The 19,423-nt window shown below is 34.8% G+C and overlaps 1 protein-coding gene across 1 annotated transcript in view; it reads left to right on the plus strand.

Annotated features, from left to right (window-relative positions):
• Positions 1-852: 852 nt before the first annotated feature.
• PGAP1 (post-GPI attachment to proteins inositol deacylase 1) overlaps positions 853-19,423 on the plus strand; it is a 60,095-nt gene continuing 41,524 nt past the window's right edge. Inside the window, exons 1-4 of the mRNA XM_016135095.2 lie at positions 853-999; positions 6,763-6,916; positions 9,939-10,114; positions 18,713-18,884. Of these exons, the coding sequence (XP_015990581.1) occupies positions 853-999; positions 6,763-6,916; positions 9,939-10,114; positions 18,713-18,884 (649 nt within the window). The remainder of the gene's footprint in view (positions 1,000-6,762; positions 6,917-9,938; positions 10,115-18,712; positions 18,885-19,423) is intronic.

Here is a 19,423-nt window from a genome sequence, read left to right on the forward strand (position 1 = left end):
GGGGGCGTCAGTGTTAATGGAAATTTTGGAAACATTTTTTAGACTAACGGATGATTTTTGTGATTCAGGCTTTCATCTCATACAGAACCTTGTCCACCAGCTGGCGGTTTTTTGTGAGCCGGTTCTTTTATGCGCTGTTACCCACTGGGCCGATGTCGGCGGTCGGAGGGGGAAAAAAAAGCCATGTGTTTCCAGCTTAAGCTAACTGGTCCAGAGAGCTGTTATTGTGCTCCATTACCACCGGGGAAAAAGAAACTGCAGAGGCCTGAGACGTTTCAAAATTCTACAGGAAGGGTTTTTAACCTGCGCAGGGATAAGGGTTTTCCACAGGACAGCTGAAGGCCCCCGGGCTCTGTTATCTCCCCTCCCCTCGCCAGGTCTGCTCTCCATCATTAATAGATTCTCCCTCTCCAAGTTAACCTCCTCGCTTCCAGGGCTCCCGCGCTCCGCCCATCCCATTCTAGTCCCCCCTCTCCCTCTTCTTCCCTTCCGGCCAGACTCTTATTGCCCTTCCCTGCCCCCTTCTTCCTTTTCCCTTTCACTGTTCCTCCCCTATTTCCCCTCGCCCTCCAGCCCGGCCCACCTCGCTTTCTGCTTTTTTTCCCTCTACGCTCAGATACGTGCTCCCGCTGCAATCGCAGCCTGCTCACTCCAACAGAGACTTCGGGCGGGAGGTGCAGCGGCGCCGGCTGCGCGCAGGCGCACTGGGCGGCGAGCGCGCGGGCAGGCCGGGCGTCCGCGCAGGCGCGCGCTGCTCGGGCTTCGCTCCGGCGCGGGCGCTAGGCTTTCGTAGACTCGCTCAGTCAGGGCTTGGGGCCCCGCGGCCAAGGCGTCGTGGTCGTTGTCGTCGTCATGTTTCTTCACTCGGTCAACCTCTGGAACCTGGCGTTTTATGCCTTAATGGTCTTCATGGCGACTCTAGGGCTGTGGGACGTCTTCTTCGACTTCGAGGAGAACAAGTGCAGTATGAGCTACATGTTTGAGTACCCGGAGTATCAGGTGAGTTTCCTCCCTCTCTTTGCCTGGGCGCTCCATACTCGGGCCCCTCCTGCCTGGCCCTCCTGTGGGGTTCCCCTGCTTTGGCTCCCCGCGCCTTTCCGACGTCCACATCCCAACCTCACCTCTGTTTTCCCCGCCCCGGAAGACTCTACAGAACCCCACTATCCCGCCCCCCTTACCTGCCCTTTGTGTCCTTTATTCACGGTGGATGGTTTCCTAGATGGTTTCCTTGCATCCTCCCTGCCCCATTCGCAGTTGCTCCCCTGTCCCTCCGCCCTCTTCGCGATCCCAAATGCAAGCACCGGCTCTTCTAACTGGCGCCCCGTCCAACCTCTTTCATCCCCAGAGACATAGCCTCAGCTCCTCTCCCTGAACCCAAACCCCATCTTCCTTGCGCACCCCCCTTCACAGGTCCCGCTGGACCCTCCTTTCCTTAATTCTTCCCCTCTTTCCCAGTGGTTTACGGCTCTCGCTTTTCCAGAAAGAGATCTAGCTTCTGCCGAGTGAATTGACTAGATAGTTCCCAGAGCTGCCTTAGAGACTCCAGGCTTTTACCTCTGTGTGAGAGGCTAACCTGATGAGTAATTAAATGGAAAGCTATTAGGGTTCCCTCCCGTAAAGATTTCGCGGAGCCTCTTGTTTTGTAGGTTGTGGATCCGTGCATGTGCATACTTGCCAGTGTTTATGCATGTCGCCTCTTAACCAGTTGCATACAAAATCTATTTCACGGTGTTATTTTTGTTTTCGCACTGTTCGCTATTTAAGAGAGACCCGGACCTTCTTTCTCCCTCTCTTTCTCCCTCCCTCTCTTCCTTTCTGTCTCTCTCCGCCCCCACCTCTTCCGTTCCATTTTGAACATTTTCAATCTCGATTGCTTCTTCAGTTCAGCATAGTAGAATCTAGAGTTTCATTCATGATCAGCTGTAAAAAGAGGTTGTGACAGATTACACAACTATCAAAATAAATTTCTCCCAAATGGTTCATTTATTTCTAAACACGTCTCCTAATTACGGAATACCTATTATAATACCCCTCTTCTATAAAATGTGTATGTACTCTCTAATGCATATTAATAAAATGTATTTTTAGTATACTTTTAAAACGATAACAAATTTCTTTCTTTAAGGTGAAGGTTGCCGATTGTGATTTCTGTGTACAAGTCATTATGGAGGAGCATATTTGATTATTATGCTGCTATTATTTAGATCTTAAAACTACTTAAGGTTTAAATTGCTGACAAGCATCCTTTCCCATGGATAAAATTCCAGTTCAGATTTCATTTGTTTTGAGATCCTTACCTTAATTTTCATCAGTGATTATAAGGGAGTGAAAACATTTGCTGTCAGATGCTATTGAAAATTTTAACATGTTACTGTTGTCTCTTAATTTCTAAGTGGATATACAGGTTTATGTTTATTGGAGGCTATGTATAGTTATACACTTGGACTTTTAGTTTAGATTTTTAAAAACTGAAAATAGAGCCCTTATAATCTCCTTTGATTTTTCTATGGTTTAATAATTAGGAAACTCCCAATAATAGATTGAAGTAGGTTACTTTAGTTTTGTACTGCATTGAAGAGTTTGGTAAAATAAAATTACTTTGGAACAGTATGTTACTAATTCTCATTTATTTTTAGATTGCCCACAATTACTGAAGCTATTTTAATATTTGCAGTAGTAGAACTTGCCTAGCATTGGGAACAAAGCAGATGGACTGCACAGATGCATTTCATGCATCATAAAATTGACTGAGAAGACACAAAATTAGTGTATCTAATGCAATCGAGCTATTTGGCTTTTTTTGTTGATGCGTCAGTATTTAGTTGTTTTGATTTGCTTCACCCTTTGAGGTTTTGCATTCAGTCCATAATTGGTTAGTACAGTAGTATTTACAGTGGCAAGAGTTTTTGATCCAAATTTTTTGTAAATTTTTATTTTATTATATAAAAAGCTGTGTTAATTCACTACCGTATTTATATTTGACTCAGTCCTCTCTCTTATTGTGCACACTAGATTGTGTTATTTTACAAATAACTGAGGTCATTCTATTAATAACCATGGTTATTAATGATAAATGTTCTAAATATATTTTATATATTGGTTATCTTTAATATATTTTAAAATGAGGTCGCTAATTGTTCACAGGATGGTATCCAGCAGATGGGATGTTCTAGTTATTGGGTTTTCTTTTCTTTCTTGTCACCTTTCCTTTTTACTGCTCATTTGCATATTCTTTAGCCAAATTTTAGAGAAAATGAACAATATTTGAAAATGCTTAATTTTATTCTTCATTTTAAAAAAAAGGTGGGACAGGAATTTAAAACTTTGTAAAAATGAAATTTTGAACTCAAAATTGTTTATTCTCTACTTTTAGTTTTCTTAGATTCACTTATTGAGAGTTAACTGAACATCTCACAAAGGTAGCAGAATACACATTATCCTTTAAAGCTTCTTGCCTTAGACAGCAAGGCAAAGCTTTCATAATGTAGCAGTTTTAGGCAAATCGTAGAAATGAAAAAAAAGAAAATCTGTATTGTTTTCTCCCATACAGTAATTTGTTTGCCTGTCTTCAGACATGGAATCTAACAGTTGTTCTTTGTAAAGAAATGTTGATATCGGAAAATATAAATTATATATTTTGTTAAGTCTGATGTTTATTTAGCAAATTATTTATTGAATGACTATCAGGTATGTGGTAGATACTGGGTATGAGTGAGAGGGAATTGGAGCTGAATCAGAACTTAGGCCTTTAATTTATGTCTTTATAATACAATGGGAGGAGACAGAAATGTAATAGTTAAATCTGCTAAGTGTTATAATTTCACCGTTAGTGCATACAGGGCTCCTTATAGAAGAGAGCATTCAAGTCATCTTGGGTAATCAAAGGCTACAGAAAAAGGGCAGTGAATTGGGTGATGTGCAGAAACAAGAAAATTGCAGGAATTAAGAATAGCATTTGTAAAGGTAGGAAGCAGTATGTATAAGCAATGGGCATAAGCAGTATGTATAGTATGTTACCATTTATGTAAAAAGGAGAAAATAACCTATAAACATATTTGCTTATATATATGTAAAATATTTCTAGAGGCACAAACTGCTAACATTGGTTGCCTTCTTCATAGGAAACTGGATGGCTAAAGGACAATGGGTGTAAAAGCCTTTTCAATATATTGAATCTTGAATTTTGAAGCATATTAAAAATAAATATTAAAACATAGCATATCTAAGTTATAAGAAAGTGGGTAAGAATAATTAGAGCCAGTTTTTAAAGGACCTCTCCCTTAAACCATTATCAGCTATATATTGCAGTGAGGAAACACATAAGATATGTCTGTTTTAACAGGTATTTCTTGACAGCAGTATGGAGAATGGATTGATTCTAGCAGGGAGATTATGACAGAGAGAGAGACAAGTCTGAAAGATTCGATTGTCCCTAGGTGTTTTTATCAAGCTGGAGTCCTCTGGAGTATTCTTAAGGGTGAGGTGGGCAAGGGGCTGAGAGAGCTAGCTGTTTGTAAGAGCTTTAAAACTGTTCATTTTGATCAAAATCCTTTTTTTTGCTATTGTTTAGTTATGGAACTCAAACTTTTGTTTTAATTTGTAATCGAATTATATATATACTAAAATAGTTTCTTCAATCAGTATTTTTCTAGCACTTGAGAATTTGTTAGAATTTTTGTCTTTTGAAGGGGTTCTAGGTTAGAGATGAGAAGAACCTGTACTATGACAGAGTCAAGAGGATATACAATGGGGCCAGGATTGAGGAGATAATATTTAAGTGTAAAAATAATTGATCTTAATTAAAGGTCTTTTTTGAGGGTAGGGTATTCATTTAAAACGATCTATGTAAAATAATCAGGTTGAAATACATTGGATCCTGTTGCTATAAATGTTTTCTTTTCAAATCCCTTGGCCTGCTTCTGTTTTTTTCATCAGCATCCTTTTTGTATGCCTATACCTTTTCTGTCCTCAATCTGGTCAAAACCCTTCCTGTTTCTTCCTACCATTCATTTCCAACTTGAACTCTGTCTGGAAATGCAAGTTTTTCCATTTACCTACAAATCTTGCTTTTTTTTCATTCTATCTCTTTTTCATTACTGCGCTTTTTTCCCTACTCCATGTTGTATGCATTCATATTTATAAAAATGTACAGTTTCTTACTAAAAATTGCTTTCATAATAGTATATTGTGAACTGCGTCAAATATATGTTTTTGCTTATTTTTCTGTCTCCAGAGAATTAAATATTTATTTTTTGATATATTTGATAGTTTCCTATTCTTCTGAATTAATTAACTAATTCAGAACTTTGTTTAGCTACAGTTTTTAAGAAGAAGAAGAATCTAATATGCATGTACTGTTATATAAAATGGTACATCCATTTGGGAGGAATTAAGATAAGTGTTTTTGTGTTCTCTCATGTTTTCTTTTTTTCTTAATTTGTACCTAAAGAAACGAAATAGTGTATCATTTTCAATTTTGATGATATACAGTGCATAACCAATATTGGGACTAATTTGAGTTGAAGTACATGTACACATATAAAGCAAGTAGTGGAGGTGGTATTTCTCTATTTTGAGTATTTGAGGAGATAAAAAGTTGCTAGTATCTTAAATAATAAGCCCACACTCTAAAGATGTTCTTTTGGTGTTATTGTCACAGGTTGTGGTAATATCCTCAAAGAAATATTCAGGAATGTGCATGAATAATCAGAATTCTGCTTTTTACAACAGATTTTTCAGTAGTCGTCACTATTTACAGTTTTTAAAATTCAGTAGTTGAAATTTTTTTCAAGCACACGTGTAACAGTGCTAGATCATTAAATCTACTGATGTCTGCTTAAATAAAATCTGCTGTACAGTGTAACTGGGTTCATTTTTTTATGGTTTCTATCATAAAAGAAAAAGCAGAAGAGGAGTTTACATTTTACTACCACTTTCGTAGATGCCTACCTTTTGGGGATGCCATTATTTCTCCATATTTTGTGGAGAAAACTTTTTTATGAATAATTAGCTCATTTAGTATACAGTAATATGAATTGGCATAGTATTTTAAGGCTTGCTGACAAACAATGCACCTGGTTTGTGAAAACTAAAACAGATGCTAATTCATTGAAATGTTTATGGTGAAGAGCGTACATGTCTTGACCACGACGTGGCTATAGGTTCACATTAGTCAAGCACATTGTAGGTCAAAGCCTATTAAGTTGAGAGGTCAGAAAGCTGCGTTATAAAATGAACTTACTTTTCTGTTGAATGATGTAATAGCTAGAATATATAGTTGGGCCTGAGTAAAAGCAGAGATATTACAAAACAGTTTATAATAGCAAAAAAGATAAATTGATGTGGTAATGGAAAGCTTTTATCATTTCTAAGTATAATTGATACTGATACTAAATTAAATGCATTTCCAAACATGTTAACATATAACTTGCTGACATCTACCAGTGTTTTTCTGTTGTCAGTGACTACTTGGGGTAATTAGTATTCATTAGAATTTTCGATAGTCCCATTTTATGATTTTGTGAAGACTGCATGGTTCAGAACTGACATATTTCAAGACTAATTCTTCATATGAATAAACTAAACGAATTTGTTTTGTGCATTAAGTGCAGTTTTATCAGTAATATTTTTATATAGTACTATTTCAAATTTGTGCAATTCAAAATTGGGTACAGTGAAGCTAAATCATTTAACAAACTTGATTAAAGTGAAATTGCGTAATTTTAAAAATCTATTTATCTATTTATTTATTTATTGCTGTAGAAAATAGAACTTCCAAAGAAACTGGCAAAACGCTATCCTGCGTATGAATTATACCTTTATGGAGAAGGATCCTATGCTGAAGAACACAAAATACTTCCTTTAACGGGTATTCCAGTTCTCTTTCTTCCTGGCAATGCTGGAAGTTATAAACAAGGTAAGTCTCAGAAGTGAATTTTGAAAGCTATAAAATTCAGTTGAAGAATTTATCAGATACATATCTGTGTTAAGTACTGTGCTGGATATATTGGGAGACACAAATATGGAACATTTTGTCTGAGAAATGCATGTGAGAAGTACAAAGAATAGAATAGTTGAAGACCATTTCACAAAGAGTAAGGAGAAAAAGGAGTGGGGTGAGATAAATATAGGGATTTAGGAATCAGCAGAAGAAAAAGGCTTGTATTGTAAATGAAGGTTGCAGAGAACGGAATCTGAAGCATTGATTAGAAGAGTAAACAGTAGTTTATGTTATGCTGAGCAGGAAAGGGGATTGTTTTCTTTCTTTCTTTTTTTTTTTTTTGGAGCTTTTAAAGTTAGATCTAGAAATACTGAGGACACAGAAAAGTGAAGGTAGGGAAGTTATGTCTATAGATTCCAAATTGAATGTTGGCTTGGAGATATAGCAGTTATTTCTCACATAACAATAAGTAATCTGGAAGTAATTGCAGCTAAAGTCTGCTTTTTTGGTTGTTAAATGGTATATTCTTTTATATAATGAAAATAGAATTATTTCAACATTTAGTATAATTACTTACCTGTTTATTTATCTATCTTATGGAGTATCTACCACTAAGTAGGCATTATTCTAGGTATTAAGGATGCAAAACAGACCAAGACAGATAAAGTCCCTCTCTTTCTTGTCAGAAAGACGTATATCAAACGCATATGTCAGTAACAGTAAAAGTTTGAAAGAAAAATAAACCAGAATAAGGGATAGAGGATAAATACGGTCAAAAAGTGGCTAGGTGGATGAAGTGGCTTGGAAAGGCCACTGTGAAGTGATGACATTTGACCAGAGGCTTGAATGTAGCAAGGGACTACTGAGGTATGTGACTTGTTGAGGGAAGACTCTGAGGCAGAAACATGCTTGGTTCATTCAAGGCCACTGAAACTAAAAGTGAAAAGAGATGAGAATGCAAAAGTAGCCACTAGCTATATTATATAAGCTGTAAAAAAGACTTTGAATTTTGAGCTAAGTGTGTTGGGAAACTTTTGGAGGGCTTTAGGTAGGAAATGATATAATCTGATTTTCTTGTTAATTATTGTAATTGAAATATAACACGCATACAGAAAATGCATAGACTATAGATATTTGATTAACGATTATTATAAAGTGAATACCAATGGAACCAAAACCCAAGTCAAGAAGTAGAAGATTGCCTCGAAAATCCCTTGTGTGCCCCTTCCTGATTAAAATAGTTCTAACTTTAAGGTAGTAATTTCTTTGATTTTCTTTATAGTTTTAGCATCTAAATCTGTATCTCTAATGCAGTCTGCTTATTCAGGACTGTTTTTGTATAAGTAGTGATTTGTTCATTTTCCTCGCTCTATTATTCCATTGTATGACTACACCATAGTTTAAATATTCTATCTTTGGACATTTGTTTTGTTTACATTTATTGGCAATTAAAAATAATGAACTTTTTTTAAATCTTGGAGTATGTAAGCCTACGCTTCTGTAAGATATATACCATAGGAGCATAATTTTATGTCATAGGTTATGTGTATCCTTTTATTTTTACTGGTTATGCTAACTTATACTCCCAGAAACAGTACATTGTACTTTTCTTTGCTCTACATTCTTGATAACATTGGAATTGAAATCCTCATACATTGCTGGTGGGAATGTAAAGTGTTACAGCCACTTTGGAAAACAGTTGGACAGTTCCTCAGAATATTAAATGTAAAATTATATGACCCAACAGTTCTCCTACTTGGTATCTATCCAAGAAAAATTAAAACATACATCCATATAAAAACTGTATACAAATGTTTATAGCAGTGCTCTTCATAATAGCTGAAAGGTAGCAAATGCCCAAATGTTCATCAACTAATGAATGGATAAATAAAATGTGAGATAGTCATATGAGGGAATATTATTCAGCAATAAAATGAATGAATTACTGATACATGAATTACATACCTTGTAATTTGTCTATACTATGGACAAACCTTGAAAACATCGTGATAACTAAAAGAACTCAGTCATAAAAATAACATATTATATGATCCCTTTTATGGAAATGTCCAGAATAGGCAAATCTGTGAGGACAGAAAGTAGTTTAGTGTTTTCCTGGAATTAGGAGGAGGAGAAGAATGAGGAATGATTGTTAATGAGTACAGGGTTTTCTTTTAGGGGTAATGAAAAAAATATCTAAAGTTGGATTGCAAAAATGATTGTACAACTCTGTGAATATACTAAAAATAACTGAGTTGTACACTTTACATGATGAGTTGTATAGTATGTGAACTATATGTTTTAAAAAATGGAAGAGCACAAACAGGTATTTGCTTGCTAAACCACACACTGCAACTTTTAATGCCAATTAATATAATCAGTTAATAAATTCTGTGAAAGGGGCATAAAACAAAATCTAAAACAGTAGAAACAGGGAGACTAGTTAGGAAACAATATTATAGGCAAGAGATGGTGCTTAGATTAAGAAGGTAGCGGTAGGAATGGTGAGAAGCCTCAATTGGGGAGATATTTAGAGAGAGTATGACAGGATTTGCACATGGATTGGATGTCATATGTAAGAAAAAGAGACAAGTCAAGCATGAGTACCTAAACCAAATGATGAGCAGACATTTTTTGTAGGAATTTTCTCATTCTTAAAATACTCAAGAATTTTAAGTATAAATTCTTATTTCTTATTCAAAGAGTCTTTTCCCTTTTGTTTATTGTTGCCACTGCTGAAGGAGAAGCAGGTAGAGAATGAATGATCTGTTCATTTTAATTTAAAATGTATCTTAGGGCACAAAACATATAACCTCTAGGTTGGTTTATTCTTCTAAATTAATACTGTTAAAGGATGTCATCCTAAAATAGGTTTCTTTTTTTGTTTTTTGTTTTTTTAAACATTCTGGGTGTAGGATAAAGTTATTCGTTAAGAAACAAGAATGGGTAGACTTTCAGAAATTTCATTTAATGTGCACTGTACCCTTTTCATTTGCAGTTCGTTCTATTGGCTCCATTGCACTTAGAAAAGCAGAAGACATTGACTTCAAGTACCACTTTGACTTTTTTAGTGTGAATTTTAATGAAGAACTTGTGGCACTGTATGGTGGAAGTCTTCAAAAGCAGACCAAGTTTGTACATGAATGCATTAAAACAATTCTCAAGCTCTATAAGGTAAGAGATAAACATGCACATCAATAGTGATCAACCTAGTAGCATCTTTTTTTAAGGGACTTGGCATAGTTTAAATTATTTATTTGTTTATATGGAAGTTGAAGCAAAGATGACACAAAGTGTTTTTTTTGTGGTGGTCTGTTATTTTGAACTCTGGTGGTTTTTGAAGTTTAAATTGAATTTACAAGAAACCTTTCCTGTGGTGAATTTAGGAAAAATAATTTAACTGTATATAAATTAGGTGTGCAGTATATTTCCTTAAAAACCATTAGTATGAATTTCTGTTTCTAATTATGACTGTGTAGCTGGTACTAGAGTAGACCACTTCCGTATCTAAACAACTGTAAAACTAGTCTAGATATCTGAAGCACATGTTTTCAGGTATTGGACAGTCAAGCAGGACTGATTTCTGAAAGAAGGATAACATGTGAGGTGAACTCTGATTGCCCTAGCTTTCTGCCTAGAAGTACTTTCTAGACCATAACACAAGTAGGGGGAGATCAAGCAGAGCACCGATACCACTGAGCTGAAAAAGGCAGAAATTGGGATTTAGGGCTGCTAAAATTGGCTAGATTTGTGATCAGGATATGCAAAAGAAGAGAAGCTGACAGAGATGGGAGCTTTAGAAATTTACGTTTTTCAATCTTTGAATGCTATGCTGCATATGCACAGGGCAAGAAATACAAGGCAGTGGCATTCCAAGAAGAAAGTGATGGAATGTTTCCACTTTAGGTGCGAGGAATAAGGGGAACTATGTGTCTTTAGAGAAATTTAAAAGAGCAGTAAAACAGACTAAAAATCATTCTGTGCCAGCAATTCTAAACAGGGATAAAATACTGCTGCCTAGTGGGTTGAGCCATTTCCTTGGTATGCCACAGTACAAGTTCTGGCAAAAAACAGCTTCTGGGGAACTGTGACCACATGGTGCCTGGAAAGAGGAATTCTGACCAACTGGAGCAGAAAGACCTATTTGAACACAAGGTATTCAAGTGAGTCATCAGAAAGGACATGATTTAGGAATAGGACTACTCCAGCCCTAAAGAGCTCCTCCAGTGTCCACCTTAACAATCCTTAAATATAAGCCTCAAAAATATCAAAAGTAAGGATTTACAGTAAAAGATGCACATAATAAGGGAAGAGATGAGAAATCTTAGCAGAGACATGGAACTAAAAAAAAAAGAACTAAAAGGAAAATTTAGAACTGAAACAGTGCATATAAGAAATGAAAAATTCAGAAGATAGGCTTTAAGCAAAATTAACAGTATGGAAAAAAAGATCATCGAATTGAGAAAAGATAATAGCTATCCAAAATGAAGCACAGAGCATAAAAGGATGAAAAGGACAGAACCTCAGGAACCTGTGGGATAGTACTAAATAGTTTGAAGAAGAGAGAGAAATAGGAAAGAAAAAAATATTCAGTGAACTAATGGTTCAATTTCTCAATTATGATTAAAAATTTTAACACAAATCCAAGAAGATCCATGAATGTCAAGTTGGATAAACACATAATCACACCTATGTATATCATAATCAAATTGTTGCAAACCAAAGTAAAGAGAAAAAACCTTAAAAGCAGCTGGACAAAATTATACGCCATTGAAAAAAGAAGTTGAAGAGGATATAAATAAATGGAAGCGTATACTGTGCTCATAGGTAGGAAGAATCAACATCATTCAAATGGCCATACTACCCAAAGCAATCTGTAGATTCAATGCAATCCCTCTCAAAATACCAATGGCATTTAATAATCCTAAAATTTAGGTGGATCCATAAAAGACCCCGGATAACCATGGCAATCTTGAGAAAGAACAAAGCTGAAGGTATCATACTACCTGACATCAAACTATACTACAAGGCTACAATAATTAGAACAGCATGATACTGGCATGAAAACAGATACATTGATCATTGGAACAGAAGAGAGAGCCCAATAGAAAATAGTCTCAAATTATCTTTTATTAACTACAAAGAAAAAGAGTAATTTTATAGTGGAGAAATTTGGTAGACATCATCTTAACCAAGATTAACATCACCAGTAGACATATCAGTTTCATGAACCCCCATGACATGATGCACTGGGAAGGATACAGCTTAATTTCTGTGGCATTATTGCCAAAAACGTGTAACTTCATTCTAATGAGAAAACTTCAAACAAACCCAAATTGAGAGACATACTAAAAAATAACTGACCAGTGCTCTTTGAAGACAAAGAACAAAACAATAAATACAAGGAAAGCGGGATGTAATACTGAAATAGAAAAAGTACATTAGTGGAAAAACAGATAAAGTTTAAATTAGATCTGCTGCTTAGTTAATACTATTGTATCAATGCATATTTTGATATAGTATGGTTGTGTAAAATGCTAACATCAAGGAAAGTTAGGTCAGAAGTATATGGGAGCTCTGTTCTTTCCATAACTTTTCACTCATCAGTTCAAATTAAAAAGCTTAAAAAATTGTTTTTAACAAAAATGCATTATGAGGTTTATAACTTACTTAGAAGGAGAATATATAATGTGAAAAGGATGGGAAGTGGAGTAAATAGAGTTACTCCACTGTAGTAAATAGTGTTATAATATTAACTCATGGTAGACTGATAAGGTTGCATATTTTAATTGCTAGAGTAATAACAAAAAAGGAGATATAGCTAAAGAGCAAATGGAAGAGAAATAGTTATAAAGAGAAAAGAATACAAACCTATGACAAATAGAAAACAAATGGGAAGAAAATAGAGTTAAATTTAACTGTATCAATATTACATTAATTGTAGATGGATTAAACACTCCAGTTTAAAGCAAGAGGTTTCAGACTAGATAAAAAAAAACCAAGACCCACCACCTATATGCTAAATTGTCTACTAGAAAGCAAAAGCCACTTTAAAGATCCTGATAGATTAGAAATAAAAGAATTGAGGAAAATATATATGCAAACACAGATCATATGAAAGCTGACATGGCTATCTTAATATTAGTTAAATAGATTCTATGAAGTCGGATATTACAGGGGTAAAGAGGGACATTTCATAATGATGAGAGTCAGCTCATCAGGTAGGCGAAACAATACCAATTAAATATGTACTTAATAACAGAGCTTCCAAATTCATGAAGCGGAAACTAACAGAACTAAAAAAAAAAATAGGTAAATCCACAGTTAAGAGAGTTTAGCAGTTCTCTCTCAATAATTAATAAAATAAATAGACATAAAATCAGTAAAGTGTAGAAGATTTGAACACTGTTAACCAGCTTAACCTGTTGACATTTGTAGAACACTATACCCCAAAACTGTAGAAACTATGTTCTCTTAAAATGTACATGAGACTAATATATGCCATATGCTAGGCCATAAAACAAGTCCCAATAAATTTCAAAGGATTGAAATTATACATGGTATATTTTCTGAACACAATAGAATTAAATTAGAAATCAACAACAAAAAAATAAGGAAAAATCTCACATATGTGGAAATTACTTCTAGATAACCCAGAGACCAAAAAGAAAATTACAGGTGAAATTTGAAAATGTTTTGAACTGAATTAAAATGAAAATGCAACACCAGAATTTGTAAGTTTAAAGTAGTGGTTAGAAGAGATAAGTAGCTGTAAATACTTACATTAGAAAGGAACAATATTTAAAGGCAGTGATCTGGCCTTCCAACTTCAGAAACTATAGAAAGAAGAGTAAAGTAAACTCTAAATAAGGAAACAAAGATGAGAATGGCAATGAATGAACTGGAAAACTAAAGAAAAAAATTGATACCAATAGCTGATTTTTTGAAAAGATCTATAAGATTGATAAACTCGTAACTAGACTAGTTAAGAAAGAAAAGGAGAGGGACACAATTAACAATATCAGAATGGAAGAGGGGGCATCACTAGAGAGTCTACAGATATTAAGAAAATAGTAAGGGAATATTATGAACAACTTTATGTCAGTAAATTTGATGACTCAGATAAATGCGAAATCACTTGAAACATAAATTAGAGAACAGACACAAGAAGAAATAATCTCTGACTAGCCCTAAATCTGTTTTAAACTTTTTGAATTTATAATTAAAAATCTTAACTGCCAAGAAAAATCCAAGGCCAAATGATTTCACTGATGAATTTTATTAAAAATTTAAGGAAGAAATAATACCCATCTTACACAAACCTTTTTAGAAAATGGAGGAGAGATAACACAACAGTTCATTTTAAGAGACCAGCAAATTCTGAATATAAAAATCAGTGACATTGTTCCTTAAGAACACAAATATGAAATCCCCAACAGAACAGTAGGCTATCAAATCAGCAATATTTGAAAATGTACTATATTATGATCAGATAGGATTTACTCCAAGAATGCGAAGTTGGTTTAATACTCAAGTGTCAATCAATCTATATCATAAGATCATCTCAATAGATGAAGAAAACTCATTTGACTGCATTCAGCACCTATTCATAATTAAAAATAAATAAATAAAACTCAGGTCAGTAGGAATACAAGTAACCTTCTCCCCAAGGAATTGTATTATGAATAGTATTATGGGAAGAAACGAGCCATATTAGGTTAAGAACTATTATGTATTGGTTAAGATAAATAAGATGTGATCACAGAGTGAGGTTCATTTGCATAAATATTATTCACAGTAAACAATCATGTTTTTAACGTTGTGTAATAGGTAATTTTTTCTTTCCCCACTTTTTAGCTTCTGTCTGCTTCTGCCATCTCTATTCAACATTGTACAGAAGTCCTAGCTAGTGCAATAAGGTTAGAAAAAGACAAAGGTTAAATTAAAACTGTCTATATTCACAAATGACATAGATATGCAGAAACTTTATTAAAGGAGTTTACAGAAAATTATTAGATACATAAGGGAATTTAGTAAGGTTACAGGATAAATGGTCAGTATTCAAAATTAATGAACAAATGGAAAGTGAAATTTTAAAATACATTTTAATAATATAAAAATAGGATTCTTATGGATAAATTTAATGCAAAATGTGCAAGATCTGTACACTGAAAACTTCAAACCTTGCTGAGATAAATTAAAGGATCTGAAATAAATAGGCAGACCAACTTCAGGGATTGAAAGACTAAAAATAAGATTTAAATTCTCTGCAAATTGACCAATAGATTTAATGTAATACAAATCAAAATACCAGCAGGTGTTTTGTAAAAATTGGCAAGCCTATATGGAATTGCAAAGAACCTCAAAAGCCAAATAGTCTTGAAAAGAACAAATTTGAAGGACCTGCGCAACCTGATTTCGAGACTTAACGATGAAGCTGTTGTAATCCAGCTAGTGTGGTATACCTTTGCATCTTGAAAATGATATATAGACATCAGATTCTTTGCATAAACCAACATTTTGAAGTCATTTCTAAAGCAGGTATTTTTTAACTTAAAAACCCCTGAATATTATAGCAGGAAACAAGCAATGTTAGGTATAGTACCTTTTATATATCAGATAGTTATTGGATAGATAAATAAGGCATGATTACAAAGTGAGATTTCCGTAAATGTTATTCACAACAATCATGTGTTTAATATTATATACTAGGTATGTTATTCACCTCTATTTTGTATTTTCAGATTTTTTTCTAATGACTACATGTTAAAGTTAGAATAGAACTATTAAACTTTTTTTTAAGTTGAGGCTTTTAGAAAGTAAGATTTCTATTACAAGCAAGTACAATAGGAGTTAAAGAAAGACAACTGAATCTTGCCGAATATATAGGGGTTGGGTGTGGTAAAGTGAGAAGACATTTCAGATGGAGAAACCTCATTTATTCACATGAGTCCACATGCAAAAATAGCAATGAATAAAGCACATGCAAGCCTTCATGGACCTTATGTTCTAGTGGGGAGAGGCAGATAGGAAACCAGAAATAAAAAAAAAATACATACTATTTTATATGGTGATAAATGCTAAGAAGAAGAATAAAACAGAAGGGGAGATAGGGAGTTTAGAGTAGAGGACTACAATTGTGAATGAGGGTACTCACCTCTGTTGAGAAGCAATTTAATACATGTTAAAGATGTGAGAGAGTAGCTCAATTACATATCTAAGAAAAGAGTAAGCAGGGAAAACAAATATATAAGACAAGCACATACGTGCTGTATTTGAAGAAAAATAAGGAGACTGGTATGGCTCGAGCAGATAGAGTGAGTTGGTAAAAGAAATTGGGGAGGATGCAGATTATAGAGCCTTGTAGGCAATTTTAAGAATTTTGCCTTTTATTTGAAATGACATGGAAAGCCATTTTAGAGGTTTTGAACAAAAGAATGATATATTCTGATTTAGGTTTGAACAATATCATTCTGGATGCTTCTGAGAATAAGCTGAAAGGACGTAAGGATGCAGCAGTGAGACCAGTTAGGAGGCAATCACAGTGATTCAGGCAAGAAATAATGATAGTTTGGATCAAGTTGGTAGCAGTGGAGATGATGATAAATAGTCAGATTGGTGTAAATCTTAAAGGTTGAGGCATCAAGATTTGCTGGCAGATCAGATATTGAGGGACCAAGTGAGAGGAAAGGAAGAGTTAAGGTTGACCTCAAATTTTTTGGCTGAACAGCTAGAAGAATTAAAGTGCCATTAACTGAGGTGAGAGAAAATGGAGGAAGAACAGATTTGAAGGAGATTGTTTATTTTTAGACTGTTCATTTTAGGATGCACATTAGACATCCCAAATGTAGCTAGTATGCCATTGGAGTTTAGAGTTCAAGAAGAAGTCCAGTCTGGAGGTAACAACTTGAGAGTTGACAGCTTATAGATGTATTTAAAACCGTGAGACTAGATGAGATCACTAATGGAGTCAAGATATGAAAAAGAAGAGATCTAAAGATTGAGACCTCAGTCACACCATTATTATGAAATGAAGGGAGATGAGAAGGAACTAAAAAGCAACAGCCTATGAGGTAAGAGGAAAACGTGGAGAGTACGTTGTCAAGGAAACCAAGTAAAGCATTTCAAAGACAAAGAAGTAATCAACTATATCAAATGCTGTTGGTACTTCAAGTAAGATGAGAATTGAGAATGGCTATTAGATTCCTTGTGGCTTGATAAAAGCAGTTTGTGGAGAGTGTTGGGATAAAAGCCTGACTGGAATGGGTTTAAGAGAATGGAAGTTGAGAAATTGGAGATAGCAAGGTACTGTATAGATAACTGTTTTCGAAGAGTTTTACTGTGAAGAGATGTAGAGAAAGGTGTGGTCACTAAGAGTAAAGTGGGAATAAAAAAGGAGTTGTCTGTTTTCTATGGGAGAATAACAGTATATTTATATACTAGTAAGAGTATTTTTTTTTTAAAGAGTGGTTTAATAGAGAGGGAGAAACAGTGACGCAAGAAGAAAGAAGAATTTCTGGAGTGATGTACCTGAGAAGGCCAAAGGGGATCTCTTTCAGAGAGCATATGTAGTGTTTGGATCACCAAGACCATGGCCAGGCTCTGTACTTCTCCAGGAGGATTCATAAGACTCAGCATATACTTGTACTCCTGTTGTGGTTTATTACCATGAAAGAATGCAAAGCAACATTGACAAACAGAAAAGGTACATGGAATAAAGTTTAGAGGAGACACAGGTGCAAGCTTCCAAAAGTCCTCTTGCAAGGAAGTCACACAGGCTGCATTTAATTCTTATAGCAAAAGTTGTGGCATGTGTAATGTCACAAGAATAGCTCATCAGAGACTCAGTGCCCAAGCTTTTTATTGGGGGCTGGTTATGTAGACACCCTGTGCCTCACATACACCAAAATCCCAGCCAGAAGGTGTTCAGCAGAAAGCATATTGTTTTCACAGTTTCAGCACAGTGAGCCATCTTTAGCATTTAGAGAATGATGGGAACCCTCCCAAAATCTGTGGTCCCAGATCGCAGCCCAGAGCCAACCTTAAGTGCAGTCAATTCTAAGGATAGCAGTTTCAGGCTTACTGTTAACTTTTCTTCACAAGGTCCAGTTGGTTCAGAGTAGTAGAAGAGAGGGCACAGGTGAAGGATCACTAAGAAGCAATAAGCAAAAGTGTGGCAGTGGACCTGAGGATACTATGTGGAGACAAAAGATTTTTTTAAATGTTATACTTATTTTAAAAATAAAATACATAATTGTCAGTGAATAAAATGTTATGGAATGCTGGTTTATTTTTAAACCCATGCACACAATAGGAAAATAATTCAATGAGCTAAGATATGTTAATATGATGAGGTAGTATATTGCTATTGCACCCATTATTTTTCTGGCTTTTTGTGATATTTCCAATTTTAAATAAGTAATCCGACTTCCAATATCCTATCAAATCTAATATTCTGGTATACACACAATATAATTACACCTCTTACATCCACTGTAACAAAGGGTAAAATATCATTTGCTGGACCTAATTTTTCTAATTTTGGTTTAGAAAACCAAAGAAAAGCTGTTAAAAATGTTTGACAGAACACCAAATAGTATGTATACACTATTTACAAGTACATGAAAATGTATTTCTGTATCTAATGATAGAAGGTTATATAGTTTAATTTTCTTTTTTCTTTAAAATTGCTTGTATTTAGAGAATAGTATTTAGTATTTATATTATGATACTAAGTGTTTATTATACCTTGGTGATTTTTTTGTTTAATAGGGTCAAGAATTTGCTCCAAAAAGTGTGGCGATAATTGGTCATTCTATGGGTGGCCTTGTTGCAAGGGCATTGCTTACACTGAAGAATTTTAAACAAGATCTAATAAATCTTCTTATTACCCAAGCCACCCCTCATGTTGCTCCTGTGATGCCATTAGATCGTTTCATTACAGGTGAGTACTGTTAAGTAAACACTGACTTACCTCCCCATTGTTGTTTGGGATTAAACAAATCCTCCAACTACTCTCTTTAGGGTGGGCTACAGACTCACCCATGTGCAAAGCAGCTGTTTTAAATCAGCACCTCTCTGTGACTTTCAGCTGAGGCTCATAATTCAAACTGCTGTTAGTTTTCTCTGTCTTTAGCATCTTAATATCTATGACATATGTCTTATAATCCCTAAGTACTTGGGCTTCAGTATAGTTATTCTTTAGGATACTCCCTGTCTCTTAAAGTGTACTTTTCCTGTACTCTATTCAAAATCAGATCACATTTAAGTAAAGTAGTAGAAATGTCTTGTTTTTAAAAAAATAGGTATGCTAACACTTTATATAGTGAGGTAGAATTGCTAATATTTGTTGAATTCTAGCTATGTTTCGGGTGTTGTGGTAAGGACTTTACATGATGTATTATTATGTTACTTAATCCTTATAGCGATCCTTTGAGGTATATACCATTGTTATCCCCATGTTTATGGATAGAAAAAAGAGGC

Source organism: Rousettus aegyptiacus, unplaced genomic scaffold (assembly GCF_014176215.1).
Source record: "Rousettus aegyptiacus isolate mRouAeg1 unplaced genomic scaffold, mRouAeg1.p scaffold_m13_p_2, whole genome shotgun sequence".
Classification (NCBI taxonomy): Eukaryota; Metazoa; Chordata; class Mammalia; order Chiroptera; family Pteropodidae; genus Rousettus; species Rousettus aegyptiacus.